The sequence below is a fragment of the Thunnus albacares genome, chromosome 7 (genome assembly GCF_914725855.1).
Source record: "Thunnus albacares chromosome 7, fThuAlb1.1, whole genome shotgun sequence".
In the NCBI taxonomy this organism is placed as follows: domain Eukaryota; kingdom Metazoa; phylum Chordata; class Actinopteri; order Scombriformes; family Scombridae; genus Thunnus; species Thunnus albacares.
The window spans coordinates 10292664-10319568 of record NC_058112.1 but is presented as its reverse complement, the minus strand read 5'-3'; the positions used below and the strand labels follow the sequence as shown (position 1 = coordinate 10319568).

Genomic DNA, 26905 nt, shown 5'->3' with positions numbered 1-26905 from the left:
TCATCTTGACTTATATAGTCATTACAGCAGTGAAACACTCCATTTGGCATTGTTGTGCACACTTAATTTTCCTCTTGATTGAGCCTGCCTATTAGTGATTTCCAACATCAGTACTGCACACCAGGGACACAGGATTGCTGAGGAAAACGCACAAAAAATAAGGTTGCATACTAGAGCCAGCCTAGCCTCTTGGGCCCGAGTGCATACTTCAGCTCTCAGTTAATTAACAGAATGTTTGAAATGATTTTGGTTAGTATTTTTGGTCTCTTTGTGGGAAGAAAACTTTACAGTTATGAATAAAACATGCAGTGCAGTGTACCTTATCATGATTATATGAGGACTGACGTTACTAGAGACAGAGGCCAAGTGGCACTGTAGGAGGCAGCTCCTGTTTCATTTCTGCCTCTATGCTGCAGATGCATGCACATTAAGATTCCGTGGCATAACTGCAGGTTGGGATTCAGTATCAGTCCGCTTGTCTGCCTGTGTGCCAAACACCGAGCAGACAGTGTGGCCCGATGAAGAATCACCTGCTGTTACCTCACAGTCCCTCCAATCCCCGGATCCACCACATTCATCTGTTAGCTACTAGTGAATGATACGGCACTGGAGGCAATAACCGCTTTCTGCTACATCTCATCTCTCTGCTGCTATTAAACAAACTGGACTTCAAGACAAGACAAAATGACATCTAAATTGGCATCTTTGAGCTGTTTCTGGCGCACAGCATTGCAATGTTCCCGCTCTTCTCTATCTCTTTATCATGCCAGGCTGAAAGGAGCTGTGATTAAGATCCTTGAAAAAAAACATTCAGTGAGACAGAGCTGATCTGTGAGTCTGTAAGCTGGACCAGGGCACAAGATGATACTGTAGCAGTAATGAAAGAAAGAACTGAAGAAATAGTCTCCTCATACAAATAATTGGTTTGATGTGGAGGTACATGGTGTGGGTGCAAGCTCTCCTCATCATTACTGTGCTGGATTGTCTTTTGTTATAATGAGATACCATGTAATCAGAACCAAATCAGTTCCTCTGGGACACAACAATGAGAATTAAATGGTTGGACTAAGGACGGAGGATGAAAATGGAAATCAGAGCTGACGAATCAACAGGCGGCCCGCACCCCATTGTGCATTTGTTAGACCTGATTACAATTAAAACACACAAATACCCCCAAGTCTAGTGCTACTAATCTGTACATCTGACCCAGCAACCCTGCTGAGCTCTCTTCTCATACTAAGCCATTACTGTGAAGTAGGCATTTATAAAACGCGTGCACACACACACGCACACTCACACACACACACAACCCCCCACGAGATACGGTGCACATAAAAGAATATTCAGACAATCCATGTCAACATGTCAAGACTCTATTCCTCTCTCTGGCATCCTGATCACAGCTGCACAGTGTAGATAATTGGGTTGTAATTAGATGAGAACACACCATAGGAGGTCATGTAGCGTTGAAGTTGGCTTATCGCCACTGGAAATGTGCTGCGAGAAAAAGCGCTACGCTGTAGCTGTTCTGCATGATCGCATATCAAGGATAGTCATACTAAACACACCAAAAACATACACAGATGTATGCATGCCTGCACATGCACACACACACACACACACACACACACACAAACAGATCCTTCTGTTAGTGGGCTGTTAGAGGAACTCGCTTTGACACATCACTGCATTTGGTTTCCACATTCTGCCCTAAGGGAGATGGTGCCTTGCCAAGCTGCGCACTTCTGAAATATTAAGGCTAGAACCCATTGTATGTTGCTAATTCTAGAAAGTGCTGAAAAGGGACAGGAAAGGAAGGTAAGATTATGTTCTCATATTTTTTTTTTGTTTTTTTTTGGAGGCAATTTTCTTCCTGTTTCATCTGTGCTGTGTACAGAAGTGGTCATATACGGTACATCACTACTGAGATCAAATAAAATACTCCCCTATCTCATCCAAACTGATTATCTTGCCTTGTCAAGAGGAAAAAAAAACCAAAGCACAAGTGTACTTCAGTAAACATGGCCGCACACATATTTACATATTCATGACCGTACACACATTTACATATTCTCAGATGCATGAAGTCATGCTGTAAGTGTCAGCAAATAGCCAGGCAAATCATGCTCTATCATTTAAATTATGCGATACAGTGAAACCCTGCGGGCGGTTAACCCGATTGCTACGTAATCGAAAATGTCAGAAATATAAACATTCCCTGCTGCTCTGACAGATCAGTCTCATCTTGGCATTAACAGCTCATTATTAATGACCTTAGTCTGCTTCTGTAAACCCAGGCCAGGACAAAAAAAAATGGTAACTGAAACCAGGGGTGTGAAAAAATATCCATTTACAGGAACTTTTCCAGCACCTACTGTACAGTACGCATTTCTCTGCTATCTCCCCGCATGAGTATCAATAATTAATGATCATGTCTCTGCCCCTGCCTAGTTATATTCCACTGCAGGGTAACTACACTACATGTACTACAGGAAACTGATGCCTGCCAAGAAAGCTCCTATTTTGCTTTTAAAGTCTATACGTTTCACAATATTTCAATATGCTTGTTCTGGCTGGAGTGATGAGGCTGCAAGAAAAAGAGAAGCAGAAGCCCGGTAGCTGATATCTCCCTGTTTTGTTTATTCACAAGAGTATGGGTATATAAAAGGTGATTTCTATTCCAGACAATGATAAGGTAAAGCCTCTTAGCAGCCACTGCTCTCAGTGAGAGATAACCAGAAGCTGGATGTGAAGAACATCCCTTCTAGTGCAAAAATGTTGGCTGCCTGGGAAACTCAGTGATCTGTAAAGCTCCACTCTCGAGAAGAATGATCAATACACTCCCATCTTACTATTTTCTCTCTGAAGCTCAAAGAAATTACTATCCGCTGCACCGACACAGAGGAGGTGTGAAGTGAAGGCGGATAGCAGTGGGCGGTGAAGGTGGTCAATTCAATTATCCCTCTGTCAGAGCACATTTTCTATTCTAGACAGCCTGCAAAATCCCTCAGAAAAAGGCATGCCAAATACTCTGGAATACTTTAAATATTTCTGAGTCTAAACAGCACATCATCATCTTTATCAAAACCCATTTTCATGTGATTTTATAGCAGAACTAGACTATTTTTGATACAGTTGGAATTTGAAAAATATTTCAAAATGTCAAGGGCTGTAAAAGGGTTGACAATGCTAATTTCTCTGGAGGGTTAATAGACATCTTTTGAAGATAAGCGTCCACTCATGTCCTTTTTGTGTGTGTGTGTGTGAGTGTGAGTGACTGAATGACATGCAAGGCTGTTCTGTGTGATAAGAGCATATACTGTAGAGCAGGGAGGTAAGGTATGTTAGCTAAAACCACAGGATGACAGAGTCAGAGAGAGAGAAGTTTGGGTCAGTGACATGACCCAGACTCTGTGTCTCTGTTAGGAAATGTCAGGGGCAAATGAAATTCTAGACATGAGCAGACATTAAGGGATGATGGTCAAACATTAAAAATAAGTCTGGAGCAGTAAAAATGTATTTAACAAATGTAAAAGAGTCTGGTCTAAGTTACAGGACATGTGAAAATAAGGGATTACTTTTTATACCACCTTCTGTTAGCAGCTAAATGGCAAAGCAAGTTCATTTGTGAGGCACATTTCAACAACAAGGCAATTCAAAGTGCTTTAAGACCAAGTTCCATTACAAAATAGCTGCTTATGAGCTGGTGGAGACTCGGTGCTCCTTACTGGCACTCCAGGACATGGGCAATAAAGGAAAAAATTATTCTCTTTTCTTATTCTCATTAATAGTTGTCATTAATCTGTGAATCTCAGTCTCTTAAGTAAGTCATTTTGTGATAAAAAAAAAAAAAGAAGCTGCAATTGACTCTTTTTGGTACAATCTTTCAGTCTTTCTTGTCTGTCTTTGTGATTTTACTTTAGTGATTTCTTCATTTCCCAGAACACTTTGGACAAATGCTTGAGTAATGGGCATGAACGTCAGTCCCAGCAGTGAATGGAATCAAGTGACAGGAATAAAGTGAACTCACTGCAGGAGGATTAACAATATAAAATCTATTTTTAAAAAAAAAAAAAATCTATACAGTTTAGTGTAAAACATTTTTTCAGAGGTTGAAACTTCAAGATGTGAATAGTTATTTGTTATGAGCAATAGTATATAGCTTAACATTTTGCATTACTTTCTTTACAAGCCAGTGGGAATTATGATAATATTTATCAAGCTAATTTCCATCTGGTGTTTACTTGCAGGTAAAGAGAGCAATTGCAGCTGTGTTAATGTTGCCATTGGAGAATATGTGTGAATTCTAATGCATAACATAAAGCCTCTTCTGGCTGTGCTCTATTATGGTTTATTAAGGCTACCATCTGTAAAGAAACTGACATCCCTGCCTGTTGGAAACAATTGTTCTTTTATGATTCTTAAGAATATAAGAGCAAGAGGTTAATTCTTTAAATAGTCCTTTCTCTTTGATTCTGAAAAACTGACACCAAGATCTGTTGTTTATCATGGATTGTTGTTTAGAAAATACAAAAAAAGGCCAGAAATAGCTGCAGATATTTCATTGTGAGTTCTTGTCATCTCTGACCGGCTAAATACTTACTGAATATAAAAAATATGCCATCAAATGAGAACATTAAACCAAATATTTGTTTTTAAAGAGTAGTAAATGATTCAAGATGAATCTTTCTTTAATATCTGGGTCATGCAGTTGAAAAATGTTCTCACGGGAATGACACATTAGGGCATGTCTGTTGAAAAAGAGGTATAATTCAACATCAAAGAGGAACACATGTTTTTGCAATAGTTGCAAAATTGATTTCAAATAACACATTTGACTTGGTGAAAGCGTGGATGGTGGTATTCCAAATTGATACTTTTTTTTCCATCATGTACAAATCACTCAAGTTGGACTAACAAATGGGAGTGCAAAAAGTCACACAGAGGTAATGATAATAATAATTGTAACAAATATGCTGGTGATGTTTGTCGATTTTCAAGCAGACTCTAATCCAGTCCAGGCTCTGTGTACTCCATCACGACGAGGTCAGCGGTGTTTAACCAATAATGCGGTGCACATCAGAGGGATGCAGAGATATACAGAGCGGAGGGATGACTGGTAATAGATTTGACCGAGAAGAAGGCTGCTGTAAACACTATTTCCCAACGGGTGCTCACGCAGCTATATTATAAACACCTGTCTCTTCACCAAGCTACTCCTCCTTCAGCTCTCTCTATACAGGGACATCCCATCATTCAGTACAGGCTGCTCTACTATAGTAACTATCAGTTCTGGCTGCATCTCATCTTCCATTCAGACACAGAGTACACCCAGGCTTCATATAATAAACAACCTCTGACATTTATCAATTTTAGCTGGATCCCCAATTGAAAGTATATGGACAGCACATGACATTGGGATTCATTGTTATTAATCAAACATTGCTGTATACAACAAGGTTGTAACTATTTGTGACTCTGCATGGTTTGAACATTCAGTAATATTTGGATTGTACTTAGTGACACTGGTGCTTTGACCTAAATTGTTATTACATATAGAGCCCTGCATGGACAGGCATCAGGCATCCATCCCTACATCGCCAGTAGGTCACTTAGGTCATCCAACCAGGACTTACTGGCTGTCCCTCGCTCGCAGCTGAAAACTAAAGGTAATTGTGCCTTTGCATTTGTGCCTCTAACACTATGGAACTCTCTTACATATACAGTTGTACATATACAGTCAGCAGTCTCTATAAAAGCTTTTAAAAACTATTGAAGACCCATCTTTTTAAATTGGCTTTTGTGTCATCTTGAGTTGTGTGTGGTTCGTAATGATCATTTGTTCATGTGTTTCTTCTTGAGGTACCCTGCTGCCTGTGCTTTGTTTTTTATGTTAATTTTAACTTGTGGCATATGTTTTTATTGTATGTATGTTTTTATGGTCTTATTTTTAATTTTTATCTGTGAAGCACTTTGTGAATTTCATCTCTGTGAAAGGAGCTATACTAAATAAACGTATTATTATTATTATTATTATTATTATTATTATTATTATTATTATTATTATTATTATTATTATTATTATTATTATTATTATTATTAAATGGCAACACACTAACACTAATATGATCACAATAACACTGCTAACATTCTGTATTTTTGCAGGTATTCAGTCTTAAATGAGAAATCACAATTTTGACCTGATGATGACGCTAGCTAAAAAAAAGTCAGCAGATCACCAGAGGATTCATTGTCTGGGCACCATGAATGTCTGAACAAAATATGATAGCAATCCATCAGGTAGTTGTTGATATATTTCAAGTAGCAGACACACAGACTGACACTGCACATCTATAAAGCCACTCCGCTAACGTGGCTGAAAAGTAAAAAGAATTTCAAAACGTTCTCCTGCTGGTTAAAATATGCAGCCTCTGATGGTGTAATGCAGTAATTCATACTTGGATTCTTTTTGCTTGATTAATTATGCAATTTCAATTTATTGATTTTTTTTTAGATGATGATTGACGAGCACGTCAAGAAGACGTACAGTTGACACAAAATGCATGGATGAAATTACCATTTAGATAGATGTTGTTACTTCAAACGCCACTCTTAAAGAAACCATGGCTATTAGAATTTTGCATTTCTATAAGATGACTTTCAGCATAGGAAAAGGGGCTATTTTCGCCTTCACTAAGCTTGTAGACTGTGCAGCATTTGAGTGTGTGTTTGTGTGTACATCAAGTATATATATGCATGCATATGTGAGTGTACACATCTGTCTCCTTGTTAGAGCATATGTAGCTTGCAAATGAAATTCTCACACTAATTTAGAGTCAAGTTAAGCCAGATCTGAAATCTTCCAAGGTACAGTGTGATCTCTGTATTCACAGAGCATTGTTAAAAGTCATACAACAAAGCAATCACACTGCAAACAAACACACACTGAATAAAAACTGCGGTGGTGGTGGAGCGCTGATCCAAAGACTGCAGTGCTAACGAGAGGAGGGGGGAGGACAAACACAGCACAGACAACAGTACAAGTAAACTAACAAATATTTTGCTCAGCTTAATCCTTGGTCTTGAAGCAGCAGGCCTACTGAGCAGAAAAAGTTCAGTTAAAAATCAAAGAACAAAACAGAAGTTCCCTAACAGCGACAAACGTTCTCCTACATGCTAATCACTGTGGTTGGGTAACAAAAAGATCCCATCTGCAGCCGAAGGCAACAGTTAATTGAGGAAACAAATCTCTCAGTAAACCATTCTCTTCGCTCTACACATAATGAAATTCTCCACCTAAAATTGTTTATTTGACTGCCCTGACCTCTCTCACTCTTCATTTCCAGTGTAATGGAACAGCCTGCGGTGGGAAGATTGTGCAGAGATGTGGATAATATTAGAAGATTTGCCACTGCTGCTGAGTCTGGTCCTGCTACAGTACGCCGTCGCTGGAGCTGATAACCTGGGCACAGAAAATATCAGTTTGCTCTTCATGCTATTAATGCTCAACCGGCAACCTGCACTCCAGCAGAATCTGACAGATTAAGAAACAGTCTACTTTGAACCACAGCTACAAAGTGGCTTTTACAAGCTGTAAAGTCTAAGGCAAAGGCTAACCTTTACAAGAAACTATAGTGTAAAGGTGTAGTTTAGCACAGATGTTCTAATCATGACATGACATTTTAAGAGACTGAGTCTTCACCTTTAGAGTTCTTTTTTGCTGGATGATCAGAATGAAAGGATGCAACAGAGTTTTGAGAATGAAAAGCTCTGCCTAATGGCTGGAAAATGAGGAAGGGACTGGCAGAGTGAAAGTCTACTAAATTGGTGTGAAATCATTGGAAAGTACAGACACATGGAAGGTGCACATTTTGTCTTAATTATACCTGCACTTGTTAGTTGCTCAGACTCTGCTCTATCTGCGCGTTGTTGCACTCTCCACACTCAGCCAACGTGAAAGAGAGGAAACAGTAAAAAGTACTTTGAAAGTAGATGGAAAACATAAAATCTCAGGACGAGAGTTGAGAGACTGAGCCCGACTGCTTCTTTTCATAAATCAAAGCACATCATAGACATCCACCAGCCATTGTTGCAACAGGTGTCTTGCTCCTCCCTCCCTGCTCCTCCCTTTCTTCTGCTTTAGTATGCAAATAACCCTCCTCAGAGTAGGCTTGTTTACCAAGGAATGTCTCCAGATTACACACACACTTAAACGAGTGCTGTGCAGGGTGTCTCTCAAGTAGGCCACCTCAGATGGATCCACATACAGTGAGCATTTAGAGAGCACTCCTTGCTGAAAGGCAGCAGCGATAAACATGGTGCTCCATCTGACGCACTTCCCTTGCGATTGCCAAAGTGACGGGGACATTTTCAAGAGGAAGACTATCTGTTTGTCCACCTGTCAAACCATGGTAGTAACATCAGAGGAGTCAGCTCAGTTAATTCGATCCGTGGATCCCCGCTGTCTTGACATGCTTCTAGCATGCTCATCTCCTGTCTGCTTTGTCCTCTAATTGTCCTCCTTCCTGGGAGGTTTGGGCTGCATCAGGCTGGAAAATGGTGGAGTGACAAGTCTGCTATACTCCACACATACCACACAGGTGATGCGTCTAAAGAGGCTGTCGTATTGTCACTGTTTGTCACAGCAGGACGGCTGCCAGCAGATAGCAGGCCTATCTCGTTTAGACAGGAACAAATGAGGCAGAAGATAGGGCTGAAGCTGATCCATGCCATGACTTATCGCCGTGTCCAGAGGCCATTTCAAACTGAGGTCTGCAGATTATACTAGCTTCTACTTCTATAACAATATTTGAGCCTCATGTCTGCATATTGAAATGTTTTCCATTATGTGTAAAAATAACATTTCCAAACATGTATTGTTTTATATTCTTTCTATTTCTGATTTAATATCAGAGAACATGAGGAGAGGTATTCTTGGTGCAGCTGCTGATGAAGGCCATTTGTTCCTCTTGAGCTGCTTGAGTTACCCCCTGTGTGCACTGCACGGCACATGTGATCGGGTATCTCCAGTATAATGAGATAGTGTTTATGACATGGAAAAAGCTGGCTCGGGAGGTGTCTGGTTGTAGATGCCACAACCCAGGCTCTCTATTGTGTAGCCAGTAGTTTGCCATAAACAGGCAGACCTCCTGGGTAGTCAACATGACAAGGACAGAATAAGAAGAGGGCACTCAGGTTAGTAGGTGACAGAGTTCAAAATCAACCATTAATAAGCACATTAAATGCCTTGCTGAGGTAATGTATGTAAGATTTTGATGCCCCATTTGCATTCAAATGTTCAGAAATTACATCATCTCACCTTACCTCACCTCAAATTAGCTTATGCGTTAGCTGCTTACTCTAAATGACCTGATTTTTGTAACCGATGTGAAATTAATTTGCTTGTAGAGTCCCCATGGTCTCCATGTCAACTGTAATCACATATTTGTTGGAGCAGTCCCCAAAAGAATAGCCAGGTGTCAGCTTATGCTAACTGGAAGAGGACAGGAAATTAATTAGCAACAACTACCAAGAAAAAAAGGGCAACTCAATAGAGCATAGATTTTCCTTTAGAGATGCTAAATTCTTAATGCCATGTGGTAAAAAATGCAAAACCCTAACAAGTAGTTTTACACAGTAGACTACAACATGGTGGTCAGACTGCCTGATCCCACTTCTCAGAAACTCATCCAGTTTATCCATGCTGCTTATTTCTGTCGGGAGAAAACAAAGGGTGATTTCTCTATGTCTCTGAGCTGTGACCTCTTTATGTCCCCTGTGTGTAAAGAACGGGTCACATTACCAGTGAGGTTGAGACCAAGGTCTAAACTGTATAAGAAATAAAGCAATGTGCTGTGAAAAGGTTCCAATTTAAAGGCAACCTATTTATACACCTTCCTCCTATCACACATCCTGCTCAAAGAAGCTTTTGTTTGGTGCGCTGCACTGACAATCACACACTAAAAAGAAAAATAAGATATCAGCAAACTAGCTGAGATGTATTATCAGACTGACTATAATAAAGATCCATGCATGCTTAGATGCACAGTCAGCTAGGCTAGTAGGTGAGAACTGTCAGTGACTGACAGCACCAAAGCAAAGCCATTACAGAGAACTTCTTTTCATGTTGGGAAGTACAAACAGCAAATGCAGCATTAAAATGTACATGAATTCCAAGCCATGGTTTCACTTTCCTGACCTTGACTTCTTTTCTGGGTACACTGGACGTCGACTGGATGCATTATGCAGGGACACAAAAATGTTGACAGTGAACTGCAGGCAGCACTGTGCTCATACTCTCCTGCAATGCTTCCACGTTCACCATATCTGCCAGAGCTAGAACTGTGAATCTCTACGGACAGTACATCCAATGACTGCATCTGAGATGGACTCCGATGTAATGAGGATCTGGGTCCCTGCAGCTACACTCTCCATCTCTCTGTTACCACCATCGAGGCAGCGTGAAACTGTTTCAAAGCATATTGACATTTTGTTTTTCTTTCTTGCCAGAGCACATCCTCTGCAAATAAATTTGTCTGTAAATGAAGTTATTCTTGTCTCACGGATGAAAATGGAATCTGCTGATCACGAAGGAATTCTATGGGCGATAAAGCTGACCGCCCACCACAGTTAATATGAAAAACAGCCAGATTGCTCAGCCACAGTGTGTTCTAAGGCGTTATTGGATCAGCAGCTACACCAGGCTAATAAAGCGATTCTATGTAGGCGTGTAGCGTGAAATGTGATTGCTTTTGAGGAAGATTTCTTACTATAGTGAAGGTCAAACCACTTTTTCTTAGAGATTAAAAAGACGGGGTGACTTGTCTGAGAAACAGTCCATGACAAATGTGTCTTCATTGATGTTATAATTATTTACTTGTTGTCTTCACCTGTCACAGGTGTCTATGATGATCCATTAGAAAAGACTTGTGGACCCTGCCAGACATTTTTGGATTAAAAAAAATGGCAAAACTACAGAGAAATCCCTGCAAGTATAAGACTGAGTGAGAACATGCTGCAGGACAGTATTCTTCCCCTCACATCTCTTTTGCAAGGTAAGCACTTCAATGAAAAATGAACTGTAGTGGGGAGGGTGGGGTGGGGGCTTTTGAAGATAGGAGAACGCTTTCCAACTGAAGCAAACAGAGATGTGCTTTTATGTGCCAATTACTGTGCTCTCAGTATTTATTGACAGAGGCCATCACACAGGCATATCAGCCTTCACATGTGAGATGAGGGCTGCCACTATAGCCTTGTTTTTATCATATGGATATTTCAAGTTCATCATAAATTACATTTGCAACTCAATTAGATTCCTGTTTGAGTTCTAAAATCACTGTTGCTTTGATTCCGGTGCTTAAACAACATCCTGCACAGCCATAAATAATAATAACATGAGTATAGTATGTGTATGGATACTGTTGAGACTCATGTCTTTTATATGTACACAGGGTCGTACAGACAATACATGTTTAATGAATGAATGAATGCATGAATGAATGAATAAACAAGGTCTATTAACAATCATTATGATTGTCTAATTACTCTCATAAAAGCCCAGCACAGCCTTGCAGAATTTTAAAGCCCATGCGTTATAGATGAATAATGCAAAAAATGAACCTAAACTCTACTGTATGTGCTTAGCACAGCTAATCAGGCTGGGGAGTTCAGAGCTGTCGAAAGGAAAAAGCAACTTACTTATTTAGTCAGTTTAATTCTACTGTCTGAATGCCTCTCTCTAGGTACACCTGCATTCGCTTTTCATCTGTTCATCTAATGCTCGTTCATTTTATTCTCAAAAAAACCCAAACTGAATAATAATACATATTACCACAGCTGTATGGTCTGGCCACTGGGTATTCCACTAATGCCTGTTACTCCAGAACAGATGATATACGTTGTTAAAAAAGTAACTACACACAGTCTGAAAATCCTGCCTTTGCTGACACGTAGCTTTAGCAGCAGCACAGCACCTAACCTCAGCCCCCTGTGATGCTGCATGTGGTCAGAGGTGCAACTACTTTCACAGAGGTCAGTACAACAGTGCTCTTTCTTCATGAAAGATTTACTGTTGAGCTGCTCTTTAATCAAAGTGTGAGCGTTTACCTGATGAAAACATGTCATTAATGGTGTGTGACAAATGATGAGCTAATAAGAAGCCATTCATCAAACACAGACATTTCACCTATTTGAAAAACAAAGTCGGGGGAATACAGCCGTAAATCCACATTTTTCTCTAGGATCTTGTTTTGCTTTACGATTTCAATCACTGTTGTCTGAACGGAATTGGATTTGTACATTTTTCTTTTATCACTAAAATAGACCAAATGATTTTCAAGTTCGTCTTCAGGATAAACAAAAATGACGTGGATGCCTGGGAGAGAGAGAGTAGGATCTGAGAGTGAGGGTGACTCACCTCTTGGGGAACTGTCATCAAATATCAATGTGTTCACCTCTCTTGCTCTTGAGAAGAGGTCCCCCCCCCCCACCACCACCACCTCCAACTCCCTCCCTTTCTGCCTTCATGCTTCGCTTCTTCCCATCCAGGAAAAGAACAGCATTTTGGGTGTGCCAGTCTGTCCTCTCAGAAGGGGACCGGGGAGAAAAATCTGGCCAACCCCATCTGTCCCAGTTCACTTGTGAACTGTGCTCAAGAACGGGCATGCAACCAGTGCAAACTAAAAACGTTGTCATGATGGAGATCTAAAATGAAGACAAGCCAACCCTGAAATAGCTGAAATGTGAATGAAATGGAAGGGGCATTAATGGGCTGACCCCGAACATGCTACTGTGTCCTTAGCTGAAATTATCACTGGATAAAACACAATGTTGGGGATTTGTCTCACCACCCTGCATTGATGAGTGCATACACACTGATGAGTGCATACAGGTCTATGTTAATAATTACTCTGGCTCAAAATGGATGAATGAGATCATTCACTGAGGGTGGCAATGACCCTATAATCAACTTCTCAAATTAGACTCCTCTCCCTAACCTCACTCTGCCTACACATAGCTTCTCTTAGACTCACTCTTTCATATTCTACCACCATCCCAAATCAGCCATTACTGAAGCCTGGGTGGCTTAATAAGAGAAATGGAGACATCTGTGCAGAAATAATGACTACAGACAGGGACTTCAAACGACACATGGTGAGTGAGGGGGGTCTCTACACCAATTTCTCACTTTATTCGATCTTTAATTAAGAATAACCAACAATAGCAAACTGACAAAGATATGAGCACATATATAATTCATAGAATATTTCCATCTTATTTGATTTTATAGTATTTTGCAATGCTTGCATTCAACTACAAGGTAAATTATAGCCTATATCCCTGGAATTACAGAGTCAAGTGCGACAAACTGTGAAATATAGAGGTTTTACAGATTTATCTTTGCAGTTTTAAAATGGCATACTTACTGCAGAGGCCACATTAATTACTTTGAAGTATCTGTTATTAATTGAATTAGAGGTTCAATTAAAGTTAATGAAAATGGACTCAAGGCAATTAGTTGAATTTTTTTGTGTTTGAGAAGAGAGGAAATATATAATGTGGATATGGAAACCCTTTACCTGATCATTCATCATTTCAGGTGAATATCTGCAATTACTGACAACTTAATTGAATGGCTCTTTCCACCATGCAATAAAAGTCCTCTCTAAAATGAAGTCCTCTTTAAAAAGTAAGATCTAAGACATCTCTCTGTGCCCTACATAGAATACCAAAGTGATGGAGTAAGGCTGGTTTTACATGCTTCCTCTTTATATGAAGACTTTGCATGCTGCAGGCAACCAGACTGTACCAGATTTCCGATTTCAGGACATATAAAACCCTGATGTCTTCTGAAACAGAACAGATACACAAAGCAAATGCTCTTTCATGTCTGGAAATATGACTAGTAATTGCAAATTGGTGTAAAACAAACAAGCAGAACAATTTGCTTTAGTCATGTGATAAGACTAAGCAAAGTCAAGGGGACAGTTTAAAACTCTGCTGTGATAAGGAAGAGGATGAATCTGCATGAAGGAAGACCGACAATAATCCCTATTAGGTTTACACAGCCTGTCAGCCAGTCAGTTATCTTGCTACTGTAGCAGTGAAGGATCTTGACTAGTTACTGCTTTTCCCTCTTCAGGGAGAAAATCAGAGCCGGTTGTGAGCACACCTCATGCACATCAAATAAGAGTCAAGCTCAAATTGGATCAGACATAACGAGAGCACTGCAACAACCTGCTCTGATGAAGATCTAGGTTTTGCTCTGAAAACAACAACATAGGCATCCATTTTAAATCACAACAAACAGTCTAATACATAGGCTGATGGTATGAATTGTACAGCGTATTGCATATACTGTGTAAAACTGCCCCATTAAAAAATAGCAATAAAAACACATCAAGTATTCCACGATCATCTAGTCTGGGTCAAAGGCTTGACATTAGCACCTGCTCACCAGCCAAATGCAGGTAGAATTCAGCAGTGGCGTGTAACACAGTCACTCTTACTAGCCACTTTGGAGGGTGGCATTCTGTGTTGTGAACTCTTTTGTCATAAAGTGGAGCAGCGCTGCAGATCGATCCGAGGAAAACTGCTGTCAGCTCTACTACCAACGAGCACCGCTTCTCATGCCCCCTCCGTTTCCCCTCATTCCTGCCCGCCCGCCTGCTGCAGCTACGAGAGCATGGCCAGGCCGCTTACACACACGCTTACAGACTTTACTGCTGCATCTACACACAGTTCACATTCACTTGTGAGGATATAAACCTCTCTCCTCTCGTCTATCTTTTCAATTAATCCTCTATAACCCTGTGCCACTTTTATTATATGCAATAAGAGGCTACTCTTTTTATGTCTTTGTCTTAATTGGTTGCATATTTTCATACAAAAGGAGCTTCACACACAACCTTATCAGAGCTGAATATTTGATGACTGCAATGTTATACATTTTATGTAGTCTTGATTTGGGTGTTTACAGTAGTCATTTACATCTAAAGGGTCGTAAATCTGGTCCTTAAAACAAATTGCAGCACATCATCGCAATTTCCAAACAACAAAATTGTGACTGGTGAAAATGCTGAGTGGCTAGTAACTTTGGAAAACCACTAGTCACAGTGGCTGGTAAGCAAAATGTCAAGCCCTGCTGGGTATGTACTGATGCATTTCCATCTGGCAAGCTACAATATGTTGTATTTTATGGCTGAGCAATAACGCAGCAGTAATCTGTGGTGGTTCAGATGAATAAAACAATATATACTCTCATGTTTAAGGCATAAATCTGTCTCTCATTTGTCATAGCTAACAACATGGATCAGTGTGTGGCTCATTGCATGTTAGGGCCCTGCTGAAAATGTGTCCTGGGCTCATTACCATTCAGGCAATGAATGCCTGAGTCTCTGACCCAAATTCAGGATGACACATTTAAACAGATTCAAAGTCAATCTGCTACTCATATTTTCAACAGATTGTGGCGCAGTTGCCCAATGCGTCCTGGGTCTCTGCATTATGTTTAGAGAGGAGTAGGAGATAGATGAGAGGAAACAAGCTCTCACGGATGCTGTGTGGGTTGTTTCAGTGGGTTCGTGGTGGGAAAAGAATCAGGCCCAGTTGAATCAATTGAGGTAGAGGCCCTAGGGAAATAGGTCTTAGAGTCAGTCATTGATGCATCCTTAGCCTGCAGCTGATAACCTCTGGAGAACTTAGGGAGCTGGACCCAGGACATTAAAGATCGTCTTCTGATGAACTGAATTGCAACCCATCTAAGACGTCTAGCATTTCCAGGGAAACAGCCTTTCCACTTGACTGTTAGGCTGCATTCAGACCGAAAACAGTCCTGCGTTAGAACAATGCAAGGGACTACGTTGGTGGGGGCGAACCGGTGAGATAATGAAATATGATCCAGGAAGTCCAGTTGGAGTTACACATAAAGGCTTATCAGATGCCATAACACTGCACAGTGGTTTGTAATACTCACGGACAGGATTTTACAATTCTGCAAAGTTATCGCGGCAGCAGCTGTTTTATCTTTCGTTGCGATGATCACGAGATTAACAGCAGAAATGCGGTGTCTGTGTTACAAATTAATCCATCAGGAATGCACGCTTGCATGTATGCGATTGCCCAACGCGGCTCCTTGCCTTATGACGTCGTGTTATGTTGCTAGAGGCTGTGTGTCGGCACCCCTGCTGTGTCAACACACTGGCTCCATTCAAATGAAAGAGAGGGCTGCAATTTTTCACGCAGAGCTAATGTCGTTCTGAACACTGCAGAGCTTGTGGACTTGTAGCTAGTTCATATATGCTTCCCATATAATGTTAATTAAACATGAGCAGGGTAATCTAAAATGAATTTAGTTTGCTCTCAGAAGACCAAGAAAATGATATTCTGTAAGCCTACTAAGCAGAGCTGGAGGTGGGGACTGACTGGGAAACATTGATTTCACTGTAATTTGCCTTTAGGTGTCAGAAAAAATGCTGAGTAGTTGAACCAGCAAGCTGTTCTAACATTCTACATTAATTGACTGCTTAGGTGCAGATTAGCATTGATTGGACTTCCTGGGGTGAAAAGAGAATGTGAGGATAGATACTGCGGCCATTCCTGCACCGCAAGGACACAAAGAAGCACTGAAAACATTTTTCATCTGTAACAGTGCTTATGTGAAGGCTCGAACATGCTTTGCTGCATCGATATTAAATGAAACACTTTGTGGAGCACAAACAGAAATGAAGTGGGAATTTCTCTGCATCACTAGAAAAGGCAAACAGAGCAATATGAAGGTAAACACACATTCAGAGATATTTGTCACAGAGTGAGACTGCAACAGCACATCAAAAGCTTGAGCTGACCAAATCACAGAGCTTAGTGTGTCTGTTGTGTTGGTTCACAGCTATACTGAATCCCTACAAGTCCACAGGCGCTACAAAGTGTCACTAGCTACATAACGTGTGAAAATGTTCAAAGGCAGCTGAAGAGCTATAATAATTTCACTCATTTTCTAACATGGATTATGCAGACTACTGTATTTTTCCACAACAGTTTGCTTGATAATACCAATCAATTTGCACCAAATTGAATTCCATTATGAAATGTGAAATCATCCGCAGCTGTGGAGCTGAGCAGAAGAGCTTCAAATGCAGCTTGTTTTTCTACATATTTTTTCCAGTAGCATTCAGTGAATGGAAGCCTTGCTTGGACTGTTTTCAAATGCATATAAAAATACAGAAAAAAAGAATGGATAAGACCTTTTTAGATCAATAATCCAAACACATGACCTGTGAGGATATTTACCGCTTTTCAGTTCAGTAATATACACTCATTATTGAACCATACAACACTGATGCTCTCTTCACTATTGCCTGAGGAGCACGATTTGGCACATAGTCATTACAAAAGATTCTGCTTATGTTTGCAGAACTAATGCCACTCATATTTATTCCCTCGTTCTCCCATTCTCTCTTGTACTGAACTCCTCTGGCCTATATTTAGAAAAGCAAGATTTCTGTTTCATGCGCTGGAGCAAAAAAGAAAAAAAGATGATACATCATAGGGTTGAGGTACTATGTAGTTGTTCCTGATAAACTAGTTTACTAGTTGACATGATGATGACAAAAAACATTGCTGCTGTTTATGTGTGTTTTCACATCTGGTGCTTTAGAGACTTTCAAATATGACAGAGAGAAAGTAGTTACAGGGTTCACTATAATCTATCTGCACTTCCTGAATCTAAGAGGAACACTGGTTTGTAATGTGAATGAGGGAGGTTCTGTCTTTGGATTGTATCTTTGTCACAACTCTGAGAATGCAAAGCAGTGGTCAGTGAATGGTATACATATCCAAGATGATGTACTGTAATTCCTGTACCTATACTGTTTCATCTGTTCTCTCGTTTTTCACCTGTCACTACAAGTCAGTAACACACCGCTGACACAGTACAAACTGTGCTGAAACTGCACCTGCTTTAAGCTATCCGAGTAGCAACATCAAACTATATATCAAAATTCTCATGAGGGATTTATGAATAATACCACATGAGATAAAAAGACACTGGTATGCATATTTTGTGAGGGATGTTTATATAATACCCGCCTTAGTGAGTTATTACCTCAAGTAAAATGTTGCAGTTTTCTGCTTCTCATGTGTGTCACCCTTTTACAAAACCAAACAGCAGCTCATCAAGTCTGAAGCCAATCCTCTCAAAATAAATAGAGATGAGTGATGAGGTGGGAGACTTAATGCCCTTTCAAGAGCACCACCTACCTACTGTGTCCAAGCAAAAACACACACCATTCCCCTGCTCTATTACCTCGACCCCCTAGAGTGCAACACAGCAGCTCCGTATCCCAGTTGATCTGCAACATAAGCTAATGAGCTCAGTGGCGCTACGCAACACAGCCGGGAAATCGAAGCAGGCGAGAGAGACGTGTAAATTAGAGTGATCTCCCCAGACGATCCACTGGACAAAGGCAGATATATGGAGATATTTACCAAGCAGGTCAGCCAATCTGAATCAAAGCCTAACGATCTATAGGGAATGCTAATTACAAGACTTCACATGATTAAAATGCATATAAATATTGTGATGTTGTATATGTAAATGTTACAGAAAAATCAATGGACCAGCTCACCAGACAGTCTGGCTACGGTACAGTTTACAAAATTTGAGCATATTATACAGTATAAATGCTTTATATGGATATAGATGATTCTGAGGATGCATAATCCGTGACTGGTTGTATTGATTAAATCCACTGACGGCCAATTCTATATCACAGTCAGAGGCGTAAAATTTAGGCGGACAGACTGGACAGACTGCATGCTGACATTTCAAACTCAAAGCCAATTCAAGAGCGGGTCTTTCATGGTGGATTGATGGAATTAAATGCATGTGACGGCACAGCATATACAGCTTGTTTCATCATCTTGAAGAGCGTACTCAGCCCTCATCAATTTTCCTGTGCCCATTCCCTGTTTCACCTGGCAGTGACTGATGGAGTTCAGCTGTTCCTCTTGTGAAACAGAAAGGTGAAAAAAAAAAAAATAAAAGGATAAAAGTTTGTTGCAACACACGGTCTCTCGAGCTATAAAAGACGACTGAACTTTTCATGTGTCGATATGGAAAATGAAAAACAGGCAAATTGCTTCAACGCCTTAGATCGAAATCCCACGGGAAAGGGAAAGCTTGTGTGAAACACTTTATGGAATTCCACTCAACCAGGCACAGACATGCAAGCATATATACGCACTTCTTACAAACCACCTTGAGTCTGTCAATAGCACCACTCTTTGCAGCAACATTTGAAACCTTAAATGTCAAATTCAGTGATTAAATCAATAGGGGAACTAATCTTATGTTGCCTCAGACCAAATGGTTTATAAATCCTGCAGCAATCCCCTAAGTAAGCACAAGAATTCATGAATGCTAAACACATTTGGTTTTCTCTCCCCTAACAAAAGAGTGGCTTTGATACCACCACACTCTTGTGCTTGTAGGACAAGACTGCTGAGCTGACACTTTTCTTTTAAATATGAATATCAAATGAGGCTTTAGCTTTTGATATGGCATGATAATGGCACAGCTGGGACGGGCCCCATTACGCTACAACCTATCTTTAACAAAGGGAATGTTGCTTGTGCACCACAGTATGTGTGATATGGGACACACAATTTGGCAGAGTAAATCCTCGTGTTGTGTTTTCAGGCCTTTTTTTTTCATTTTTTTACTTCTCAATGGTTGTTCAATATCACTGCACAAGATAAATAACTGCAACGGTGGACGATAAATTGAATCTTGAATGGAGGAGATTAACAGTGGAGGCTGCGAGTACAGAGGACACACAGAGTAAGAGTAAGAGGCTGAAATCCTTGCTCCCAGCAAGAACACTAACACTGATATGCTCACAAGGCTGACACCAATAGGACTTAACATCTATCACCCTATCATGCTGGTCAAACAGTCACTGTGTGTGTGTGTTTGTGTGTGTGTGTGTGTGAGAGAGAGAGAAAGAGAGAGAGAGAGAAAGAGATCCCCCTCCCTACTAAACCACACACTTTGCCACACATTGTCACAACACAAAGGCCATTTGCTTTGATGATTGTTGGCTTTAGCATAGAGCTGTCCGAAGAAGCCGTGCTCTCAATCCTAACCGCACCACCCAATAATGCTCTAATCTGCCCGAAACTCCCCCTACAGCTCAGACTCTTCTAATCCCTTATAAGAAAGAGGAGCCAGATGGTCATGAACAACTGCTGGGGGGCCTGAGGATGAGCGCATGTATGGAGATGCCTGGAGTGCCTACCGCTGTTTACCTTGTGCTTCAAGTTACCACTGTAAGCCCTGTGGAGCGGATGGTGTGTGGGTGGTGAGCGTACTTTCAAGGGTGGCTGTTTGTGGGTGTGTGTATGTGTGCGTGCTGATGTGCATATGCGTACAGCAAGAGTGTGTGTGCATGTGCGCGTAATCAGAAAGAAGAGACCCCTGCTGTACCTGGTGTCAGGTTACTTCAGCACACCATTGCCCCCTCAGTCCTGAGATGAGATGTCAGATCTTCAGAGGCAAACCTCCCTACCAGCTGCAGTAACCTTGTGATTCCTAGAGTGTCAGAGGTAGAGCAGCGCAGTCTCAGGGGTGTCAGGATACAACATGCCTCTCACCCTCCCCCTTATATCCCAGAGTGATCAGGCACCCCGTCCTGACCCCTCACTGACAAGCAAACCCTTTATGCCAAACTCCACTAACCTTCAACTGGGCGCATTGCCGCCCAGGATCCAGAGTACCAGTCAGCCGGCTGCCAATGAGCCTCAAGCTCTCACATGCTGATGGACTGAGACCCACCAGTCACGTGCTGCATCCTAACCCCCTCATCACCCCAGTCTTTTCCCATGGGTCACTGATTAAAATGCCATTAAACTGAACTAGGGGTGGGAGGAAAACAAGAGTATCAATCTGTGGGAATAAAGGGGAATATGCATGGTGGATGTTCATTAAATAAACATTACCAGAGTAAAAATTCAATTATTGCACAGCAGGGGGGTGTACTATGCTGGGAAAAGTCCATAGCAACTTAAGCTCCCTATGCCCCACGCATGCATGCACACACACACACACACACACATATATATATATATATAGATATATGTTGACACACATATATATTATGACAGAGAGAGTCCTCAAATCACTGCACACACTCGAGATGGTTGTACTGCATTTCCATGGAAGGCAATGAGCTAGGCTCCATATGAATTGGAGGCTACCAGCCTTGAGATCCAAAGCCTCTTTTCCACCTCCTTATTAGTGCTGTGCAGCAGCCGGTTATTAGTGACAGGGCTCTGCCACTGTAAAGGGTTAAACACAAACTAAGCCTAGAAATAATATGGGAAGTAAACACCTTCATGCAAATCTCCTCTGACAGCCCCTCAAGAAGATAGCGGATAACAATGACCTTGACCTTATGACCTCTTCTAAAGTTTGACCTATAGCAATGCACCAAGTCAGCTTCTGACCTATTAACTGAGCCAAGCAGGCCAGAACTGACATGCGGGTAACTGATGTCACTCTATTAATGTAGAGTCTAATAAGGCCTTCATCTATCATATATCACTCTCAGTCTCTAGAAAGAATGATGACAGGAAGTCTTAATTCATCAATTGAGCATTTTTCACTGTGGCAAATTTAATCAATCAAAAATAAGTCAAGAAGCAAAGCTGAAGTGACCTTACTTGTGCATTCCCAGGCGGTGAGTTCTGTCTGTGTGGGTGGTTCTTAGTGGCTGGACTTTTTGAATTTCTGTGAGCACTAGAGTTCAGAGCTTGTGATGGCATAGCGTGTGTGGTTTTCTATTTGACAGTATGTTAAAAGGCGTTGTTAGAAGGTTTATATTAATGATGTGTTGGAGGTTGAAGTTCACTTGAACAGCAGTGAGCGCTTGTCGGCTATAGCTCTTCATCTTCACTGTGGCTGTTCTGTGTTTTACTATCCCTCACCTTGCAAAACTGCCATATTTCTATCAACAAGGCATTACAATGAACATGTAAAGATATGCGCATGTTCTCAAAGAGAAACCATCCACATTTGAGTCTGTTGATCTGAGCTGCCCACTTTTAAAGGCATTTGTAGGTTGTAAAGCCCTTTTTGGCGCTGATATAAATATGTTCAATTAATTGAATTTTTCTTTTGCTGAAAAAGCTGGAGATGCAATTATTTCAAAAAGGCATTTTTATCATTTTATCTAGTTCATGATTCAAATATTTAATTAACCTGATCTGTACTGTGAAAAAAGCCCAAGCTGTTAAAAATAAGCTTTAGTCAAAGAAAACACCTATTTTCTATTTTAATGACTGACTTCTTATTGATTATTCATGTGGCAAATGATCAATTGAAGGAAATTGCTTAAAATTAGCATCTCCAATTCAGCTCCAATTAGCCATGAGTACTAACTTGACTTACTGACTGAGCTCAGAGAGGTGCTCACATCAAGGTAGGTTAGTGTCTGCATTAATGAATCCAACATCAGCTGAGCTTTTCTGACCTTTTCATTCCCTTAAACAAACATTTACATTAAGGCAAGGCACACTGACCAGCCCCTGAGCCCTTTATATGTCTTTGCCAATCACCCTTGCCCTTGCTTCTCTGAAATGGGTAATGATATGAGAATGATATGGAGATATTGCCCTGAAGCTGTGGAGACCTCCCCTGCTTGAGCCCTGAGGCTGGCCACTAACAGTGCTGTCCATTTCTGTATAAGGAGCAGACAATGAGGAAGATCTTGGTTTGTGTGGTGCATGTGTACGTGTGTGTGTTTTCAATGCTAGCCTGTTCACAGCTGGGCTCCAGTTAATGCCCACTCTGTTGCCTCCAATGTGCCCCAGTTAGCAAAGCTCGCAACCCAGTAACATGGTGGGCCGGGGTTGGTAGAGTCCCCAGTGTTGGGATGTTTTTATGCTTCACGCTTCGCTGCATCTACACAAAAGACTTGGCCCCATAACCCATAAGCCCTATAATCCATTCTGTAAACATTGAAGGCATGCCCACTTTTACAACAAATGCCCATGCATGGGTACACAGCAGAGCCTGCCACACGCCGGCCAGGTTTTCTCTGGGTGAAAATCTATTGGCAAGGAGAGCACTATTGCATTATGATCATTTTTTCTATTATTACTGTAATTGCTACAAATACGGATAATCACAACACTTAAATTACACAGAAAAAGCCAAGAAAGTCCTTAAGAGTAATTCTGAACTTTGGATGTGATTATTACATTTGTTCACAGATTTTAAGACAAAAGACATTTTTTTTAAAAGACTGAATAATAAAATGAAAAACACTAATCAGATTAACTCCTACAGAATGATTTGAAACTCTTGCTGACCACCTCAACTCACATCCCCTCTGGTACTATTGGGTTGCTCATCAATGTGAAATGTACTGAAGAGGCATATACTCTTTCACTAACATTACCAAAACCAGCATTGCAACTCTGTGTTAATTGTAAATCATATAAACATCTGATGTGACGTCTGAGTGACCCTAACGAACTCTTGTCCTCCTTACCACCACAATCCAACCCCCCCCCCCCTCCACACGTCACATACAAAAGGAGACCTGGTGCAATGCCACTGACTCTGTCATGACATCCAGGAATAGCAACATGCACAGGGAAGAACAGGCATAAACACCCTGATGTAATAATTAGAAACACATGATTGCACTGACAACCATCACTTTGCCATAATGTTTCATAATTAACATTTAAAAAAACAACACACATTATCCATATCTCATCCATATCTCACATTTGTAAGATATGGATAATTATATTTGAGAAATTATGTTTCTCAAATTTACTCAGTCAATATTATCTTTTAAGCCATATCTACACATTTGTATCATTAACAACAACTAGACCAACATTAACGAGTATGATGAAATAAAATAATGAGCCACTTACCCAGAAGATGAGATTGAAGATGAACATCATATACTTCAAGCAGCAGAGGCAGCCTCTTGCCATGTTGCACTTCTTGAATTCTAAAAGGAACACAAAGGATAGATCCAGGTAAAAGACCACGTATTTGCTGCCTTTGGGTGAGCTGTACTTGTTCTTGGTCTTGTCTCCTGCGCTGGTATCAGCTGCCGTTCCAGCCTGCCCCTGCTGTGCGTTTTTGCGCGGCCCCGTGGAGCCGTAGAATGCACCGGCAGTGAAGCCGCGGCCGCCAAATGGGCGGCCAGACGTGGAAGCTTGAGCAAAATCAGAGTCACGGCTATCTACAGAGGGGCTACGGTGAATGGCTGACTCCTCACTGCTGGACTTCTCCATGCTCTAGGGCTGCAGCTGCTGATGAAGGTCTCCCTGACGCACAGTCTACCATAGTCTCAGAGATGACAGGACAGAACAACTCGTCCTCCGAATCTCCACTGCTTCACACTCTGAAGCAAAAACAGATCAAAGCCACAGAGAAATACAACTGCATCCACCTGGAAATGCACAGGTTGAACCAAGCAACTCAGGTTAGAAAGTCTCCAGGACAGAAGTGAGTAGAACTGAACTGCTCAGGCACTTCTACCAGGCTTAAGTGTCTTCTGCTTGCTGCTGCTGTCTTGCTTTGATAGCCCTGAAGTAGCTGTGCAGAAGAGTCCTGTGAGGAGCACTACCCTCGTCTTCTGACAGGACTGTCTTTCCAGGAAGAAGTTACAGTATTCCCTCTATCCCCTTTTGTAATATCACTCTCCTCCTGTGCTGCTTATTGCTGTGCCGGGCTATTCCAGTGGCAGTGAGACTCCAATGAGTCTCTTGCTGACCCGTTAACTTTTCTCCCCTCTTCACTTTCCTCTCCTCTTTCCACTGCTCTGCTCCCTCTCTGTCCTCCTCTCCTCTTAACCGTCTCAGCGTGCTCTGATGCGCTCTCTCTTCCCCTGGTCTATCTCTCTCTGAGTGTGCCTGTCTTCTCTAGTGTACCATTCTGTGCTCAGCAGCTCAGTCCTCCGCACTGCCTGTGCTCTGCTCTCCCAATAGCAGCTCTCTGGCTGATGTGCTATTATCGGCAGACGCAACTAACGGGCATTCCCTATCTCCCAACAAGAGCACTGCCCTCCTCCCCCAACTCTCTCTCTCTCTCTCTCTCTCTCTCTCCCTCTCTCTCAGCCCCTCCCCGCTGCTGAGCAGACAGCCAATGCAGCAGCTGCAGCAAGACTCGAGCTCCTCCTCTTCACCCCCGTGTCTTTAATAAGCCCATCGCTGTGTTTGCTTTGACTATACATGTTCAGCAATTTCATCTCTGCTGTCAGGGGAATTGAGAGGCTAGAGATTAATTTAACAATATCAACCAATCAAACAAAACAAAAAAAAAAAAGGAAGTGTCAAGGTAATTGTAGATGAGTTGAGGGTTGTCTGTGGAGTGGTAGGGTTGGGAGGGGCAGGGGGTGTGAGGTGGAAATTGCTGGCAAGCTTTTTTGCATGCAAATAGCTTTCACTAACAGTCTGATGACAACATCCACACATGTGATTTTCACACATTCCAGTATAGCTTCTCACACAGTTTTGTAGTCTGTGATTTCATTGATTACTGTTGCCATAAATGAGCTAGTTAACGTTAACAGCAGGTGATTTATTCAACTGAAACATTAGATAACTCTCACTAGAGCGATTACTGCATCTGATGTGGGTAATAGCGACAGTACTGAGGTGCAGTTTGCTGTTGGTCTGCGTTATTCATCACTGCAATGCCCACATCCATGTAAGGGGACCCAATTTTCTGGCAACGTGCAGGCTTTGGAATTATGGCACCATCTGAAGCGTGGAAAGGGGATAGTGGCTTTAAGATGCTGAACACTTGCCAACGCAAAGCCAGGGTCAAAGACCGAATAGCCCTGCTGATTCACACACCAAGCTGACAAGATATTATATAGCTTTGATTTTAAATTTATCTAGCTCTCTGATCTCAAAGACCTCCCCAGATATCTACATGTGCACATCATCAAAGAACAAAGGCTAAACGGTATAAAATGATCAAGGCAGCTACTGGATAATTATCTCAATATTCAAGTAGTATCTGTCTGTGTGAGCTTGCCAGAGCTTAACTGTATTCTCAGTAGACTGTAACAATTGTAATAACAGTGTAATTGCCATTATTGACTCCCACAATCAACTTTTTTCTCTAGGATTGTCTTCCTAAAACAGGTTACCGCTAGACTGCACATTGTTCTGCTGTGGTAATGGTCTCGACACTGTCAGCCAAGTGTCGTGATGGCTCAGCCTCCGGACAGATGGAGGGAGAGTTTCAACTGAATGGTCTTAAAGGTAAATCCAGTAATACCCAATTGAGATAACCTAATCCAACCTTCTTGTGTTTCACTATTGTGGAATAAAAAAAAAATAGCCTTGAGAAAGCGCATGTATCATGGTTGAAAAATTAAGCAACGACCGGGCACCTTAACGGCACAATTAATAATAAATAAAGTAAAAAAAGGACTCAAAATTTAAAACATTTTTTTACATCTGTGTCCTTCAGTATGTATTTAAGTGACACTGCCGTTGTTGACACTGCCATGTTTTGCTTGTCAAGAAGAAAAGTTAATGAAGTAATGTGTTTCTCAACTCTGACAGTTCAATACAACATTTACTGCTGTCAGGAGAAAATCACATATTTCTACAATTTCAGCTTTTCAGGAACTAATAAAGTGTGCTTATTTTTAATCTTGACCATGCTTTTTTAAGTTTCCTAAGGGGCTTTGAAAAGCTTTCAACTGAAAGATTACAGAATGTTCAAAATCAAATCACTGGAGTTCGGATATTTTGATTTAACACCAGTATTTTAACAAATTATTCACTTTATAGTCTCCAAAAAGCCTCAATGGTCTGGTCAGGTTTGAAGTTCCAGAGATAGGTCTATTATCTGCAAAAGGTAGTA

The 26905-nt window shown here is 41.2% G+C and overlaps 1 protein-coding gene across 3 annotated transcripts in view; it reads right to left on the bottom strand.

Annotated features, from left to right (window-relative positions):
• tspan9a (tetraspanin 9a) overlaps positions 1-26905 on the bottom strand; it is a 166987-nt gene that overhangs the window by 47311 nt on the left and 92771 nt on the right. For 2 of the 3 annotated variants that reach the window (XM_044356987.1, XM_044356986.1), the window contains one exon: positions 23947-24026. In XM_044356987.1, the coding sequence (XP_044212922.1) occupies positions 23947-24009 (63 nt within the window). In that variant the 5' untranslated portion in view covers positions 24010-24026. Of the gene's footprint in view, positions 1-23946; positions 25089-26905 lie in introns of those variants that run through there. The other variant, XM_044356985.1, reaches the window with a different exon arrangement.